The sequence below is a fragment of the Ranitomeya variabilis genome, chromosome 1, assembly GCF_051348905.1.
Source record: "Ranitomeya variabilis isolate aRanVar5 chromosome 1, aRanVar5.hap1, whole genome shotgun sequence".
Classification (NCBI taxonomy): domain Eukaryota; kingdom Metazoa; phylum Chordata; class Amphibia; order Anura; family Dendrobatidae; genus Ranitomeya; species Ranitomeya variabilis.
The window spans coordinates 1,118,392,521-1,118,397,698 of NC_135232.1; the positions used below are offsets into that span (position 1 = coordinate 1,118,392,521).

A 5,178-nucleotide genomic window follows, 5' to 3' on the forward strand; every position below is an offset into this window, starting at 1 on the left:
TTGTCCGGGTGAGTATAGATATGCCATGTATGACGTACATTGTTCCTTCACTTTGTGTGAAATATATGTATATGTACCAATAAGATAAAATGGAGGTAATACAATGCATTTCTAAAATCAGCAGGTCAGGGGTCATAAATAATGTTTCTGATAAGACACGACCTGTTGAGTATAGTTGTGCTGTGTATTACCACCATTTTGTCTTCTTTGTGCGACCAAAAGTCACGGAGTAAACAGAAAGAACTGTTTTTGGAGAAAATACAAGTGTTATTTTTGGGGGCAACCTCATATCTCTCAACCAAACACACACCAAGCTTCAGTGTTCTGCTAAGTAGGTACTGGAGGTTGGAGGTGGCCCCCAAAAAAGTGTTTGACGCATAATTTGTTATTGGCGCATGCTGTGTGGTGACGGCGGCGAAATACACAATTAACCAAACCTTATTGGGGCAAAACACAGGTTTATTAAACACACACAAACCAAAAACTTAACTGCGCCTGCTTGGGGTTGAGTGCCGATATTGTGGGGTGTTGAGTTGTGAGGTCTGGCTTACTGTAGCCGACATAGGGGTGGCAGGAGAAGGCGCTATGAAACTACTGGGGTCAGGATATTCAGGGATAGGGCTAGACACATGAGAGGGTTGAGACACACTGGAAGGGTGAGACAAACCAGACATTACAGACACATTGGGAGGTGAGGGGGGAGGGATAGCTATGTTTTTTTTTTTTTTTTTTGCCTTTCCCCTTCCTTGTTTTGCGCGGGCACGTTGTCGTGGTGGCAGGGAACGCCAGGGCAGGGTCCGGCAACGGCAGTCTGGTGGTGGTGCCAGGAAACGCCAGGGCAGGGTCCGGCAATGGCAGTCTGGTAGTGGTGGTGCCAGGAAACGCCAGGGCAGGGTCCGGCAATGGCAGTCTGGTGGTGGTGCCAGGGAACGCCAGGGCAGGGTCCGGCAATGGCAGTCTGGTAGTGGTGGTGCCAGGAAACGCCAGGGCAGGGTCCGGCAATGGTAGTCTGGTGGTGGTGCCAGGGAACGCCAGGGCAGGGTCCGGCAATGGCAGTCTTGTCGTGGTGGCAGGGAACGCCAGGGCAGGGTCCGGCAACGGCAGTCTGGTGGTGGTGCCAGGGAACGCCAGGGCAGGGTCCGGCGGCGGCAGCATGCTGGTGGCAGTGGAGGAGGCCCAAGCAGGAGCAGCAGTTGTCATGGTGGTGGCGGTGGGCTGACCCACTGCACTGGGCATGGTGGTGGTGCTATAATACGGTCCGGAAGTGTTTGGAATGGAGGTGGCCGTGCAGTGGTATGCAGCAGATGTCGGCATTGATGTAAAGCGTGACAGTGTGGGCACTGTTGGAAATGCCCCCACTGTCTGCTGAAAATACCGACTCTGCTGCATAGCCTGCACGTAAGCAGCATTGCAGGCCTGCATAACAGTAATCTGGAGCTCAGGACTAAGGTGTTCCGACATGCCCTGTTCTATCTGATTAAAAAAATGATGTGCTGGCCTCTGGAGGTCGGCTTTCACTTGGGCAAGGGCTGTGGTTACGCTCTGGATACGTGTGCTCATATGACTAATGGCAGTATCCAGTCGGTCACCCATCGAATTGAGTCCCTCATGGAAGACTGAGCTCAAGTGCAAAAACTCGGGCATGAGTGACCTGTCCGCGGCCCTCTGCCGCTGCCGGGAGGAGCCCATAAAAAATTGGCTAGAGGCAGAGGACTGGGGAAGGGGAACATCTGATGGACCAGCTTCCTGGTCTCCAGGTTGTGTGGCAGGCCCACTTGCTGCAGCGCTGGAGGATGGCTGGGACGGGTCCGTGGCTGACTGATGAAGGACCGCTCCAGAACCTGGGCCAACAGTGGAGCTCCAAGTGCTGCGGAAAAAAAAAAAAATATTACAAAACATTTACAAAAAGATAACTGAACAGTTAGATACACATTCAGATAGGGAAATGTCACACTACTATTTGTAGTGAATTTTACATCAGAATTTGCAAGCCAGGAGTTCAACAGTAGGAATAAAAGTTTCATAAAACAACATGCTATACTTCTGCATGCGTCGACCAGTCCTTGGGGATTAAAAAAACTGATGTAAACTATGAAGAGACGATGGAGGCAATACAAGCCATATCTCTATACAAGGTATTGGTAAGCCAAAACCTGGAGAGGAACTATGTGAGGGAAAGTATTCAAAGAACACGTACCCCACTGCTGCATCTATCAATCACTCAAGGTTTTGGCTTACAAATACTGATGGGAAATACGAATTGACGACAGAGGACATACAAGCCACCTGTATACTCACCAGGACAAGTGTCAGGAAAAATGAATTGAGGAGCCATTGGCATCCTGAATTCATTATTTCTGACACCTAACTTGCTGAGTATAGATCTGTTGTGCAGGCTGCCGTCACACTCTCAGTATTTGCTCAGTATTTCAAATCAGTATTGGTAAGCCAAAACCTGGAGAGGAACTATGTGAGGGAAAGTATTCAAAGAACACGTACCCCACTGCTGCATCTATCAATCACTCAAGGTTTTGGATTACAAATACTGATTTGAAATAATGACCCACAAAAAATTGCATTATACACCACTTTTTTTTTTCTTTTTTAACCAATATACTTACGTTCTTCGTGCAAGGACTGGTCTCAAAAACGCAAGGATGCGGTGGTACTTGTATTTGCGTATCCTTGCTGCAGAACCACTTGGAAGCCGGCTCTCTTGGCGCAGGTCCTTGTTGAAGCGGTCCTTCATCGATCTCCAACGTGTTTTCACTTTTGACACTGTTGGCAAAACAAAACATAATAGTTAGGACAATGGTCTTTTGACCATGGTCACACAACTGTATGTGCTGTGAAAAAGTAATGACTTTCTCACATCATACACAGTTGTGTGAGCATGGCCAAGGTATTGACTACATCACACTGCATTGCGATACTTACCAAATGCAGAACGGACCCGAGCCGGGGCATTGGCCCAGCCATCCCACAACGCTGCGGCCACCTCATTCCAAAGCCTCCGGATCGTCACATTGTTGGCGTGCAGTGGATCCCGGGTGTCCCACAATGCGACTCGCTCGTGAACCAGGGAGATGAGGTGTTCATTCTCAATTAGGTCCTCATCCTCCTCTGGAACCTAACAACAAAAAGTACATTAATATAGGAGGCGTTCACATACGGAAGACAGAAAACAGAATCAGAGGAATGGCATGAATATTGAAGTAAAAAAAAACACTGGTGCTGAAGCAAAAGGGAAAGAAAGAGAGAAGTAGAAAGAAATGAAGATTCAAGAATTATAAAGTGAGGATACAATACACATTCAGCCAGCTATACTTACACGATGCCGCCGTCTTGCCCGGCCGTGACTACGCTGCTCCTGCCCAGTCTCCTGCCCAGTCTCTTCCGCTGTAGAAGAAGTGGTCTGAAAAAGGGAAAATATACATTGTCATATGTGTAGATGTGACAGTGAATACTTACCAATCTGAGGAGGTGAATACTCACTTTGCTGACATGTTCCCCTTGTGCAGGCCCAGGCGTTTCCTCATCAGAAGAAGAAGACATTCTGATGTGTGCAGAAAGAAAGGAATGACAGAAATTAGGGCACATAGACACAGATTATAGAAAAGAAATGCATTGGATAGGATATACTCACATAGTTCTGAGGCTTGTTTGCTGATCCAAGGGGTTGTGGGGCGTCTCGTCTGCAAGGCAGTCTGATGAGTAGTGACCTGCAACTGTCCACACCCTCCCTTTATCACCTTGTATGTGGGGGTGGCTTATCAGTGTCTAGACATGTTTTTCTCAATTGAGACGCATGCGTCGGCAAACGCAAGCAAACGCATGTACTGAAAAACGCATGCGTTTACATAGACTACAATGCGTTTTTTGGGCGCAAACCTTGCGCAATCAGCCGCATACGTTTCCAGGCGGCAAAATGACGCCTCTAAAAATTACTACATGTTGCATTTCCGCGCCAAGACGCAGACGGCTAGACGACGCATGCGTCGTCAAACGCGGCAAAACGCGAACATCGATAATGTTAAAGATAGGAATACACAACGCATGCAGATATTTGCGGAAGAAACGCTGCGGACACAACCGCAAATGTGAAAGCGGCCTAACATTTCCCAATGGGGGTAAATTTGTTTAAAAAAAAAAAATAATGACAAAATAGTGTTTACTGTTTTGAGCTAGGGTAACACACAGCAAAAAAAAGAGAATGGAAGCCTCAAAAGCACACTTTGTAGCCCACAGATAGATGAGGCATGTCACGGAACTACCACACTGTAATTTTCTTTGTGTTTTAACCAAGATAATGTATAGACCTACGGTATTAGACAAACCAAAAATTGGAACGTATGCATGAAAAAAAATATATTTTTAGACCACACATAAAATGGCCGTCGGATGGAGATAGCAGACTGTTTCAATATGTGGCCTGTATTTTGAAAAATTTTCAAACCACCAAATACTGTATACACCAAGGTTATCAGACCAAAAAATGGAATGTGTGTCTGAAAAGCCAAGATTTGAAGACCACTGATAGACCAGACGTGTGACTGAGATAACAGACTGTTTCAATATGTGGGATTTATTTTTTTAAATTTAAAAAACCACAAAATACTGTATACACCAAGGGCAGCAGTCTAGCAGACCAAAAAATGCAATGTATGCCTGCAAAGGGAGGATTTGGACACAACAGATACACCGTGGGTCTGACGGAGATAACAGTGTGATCAAAATGTGTTCTTTTTTTGGGGGGGGGGCTCACCAGAATTGTGTCCATATTTTATGGGCATCACAGACACAAAAATTGGATTGGCTGTAGCAGCATAGAACCCATTAACCCTGGTGATCTAGTGGCGGAAAATGATGAAACATAATGAATGATCAATCATACTGAAACATGCACGGTGGACTGGGGATTGGCTTCCACACAAAACAGTGGAAGAAGCAGTGGTGTCGCCTGCAGGCAGTGTTCCTGGAGCCTGGGGTTCGGCCCACAAAGATGGATGCTTTGCTGCCATGTGCCTGATTATGCTGGTGGTGGTCAGGCTGGTAGTTTTTCTACCCCTGCTGATGCGGGCATGGCAGGTGGTGCAAATGGCCTGTTTGGGGTTATCGGCAGAGTCTTTAAAAAATAACCAAACTTAGGAAGATCTGACAGTTGGAATGGCAATTTCC

General features: G+C 46.7%; 1 protein-coding gene across 2 annotated transcripts; it reads right to left on the reverse strand.

Annotated features, from left to right (window-relative positions):
* Positions 1 to 367: 367 nt before the first annotated feature.
* LOC143792583 (uncharacterized) lies at positions 368 to 3,466 on the reverse strand. 2 transcript variants are annotated; one of them, XM_077279324.1, is made up of 4 exons: positions 3,332 to 3,466; positions 2,938 to 3,130; positions 2,622 to 2,778; positions 368 to 1,867 (listed from the first exon to the last, which is right to left on the reverse strand). In XM_077279324.1, exons 3-4 carry the CDS (start codon positions 2,747 to 2,749, stop codon positions 622 to 624), a joined length of 1,374 nt encoding a protein of 457 aa, XP_077135439.1. In that variant the 5' UTR covers positions 2,750 to 2,778; positions 2,938 to 3,130; positions 3,332 to 3,466; the 3' UTR covers positions 368 to 621. The 2 variants fall into 2 exon arrangements, with proteins under 2 accessions (XP_077135439.1, XP_077135449.1); XM_077279334.1 differs by lacking the exons at positions 2,938 to 3,130; positions 3,332 to 3,466 and having other exon boundaries at positions 2,622 to 2,795.
* Between the last annotated feature and the right edge of the window lie 1,712 nt (positions 3,467 to 5,178).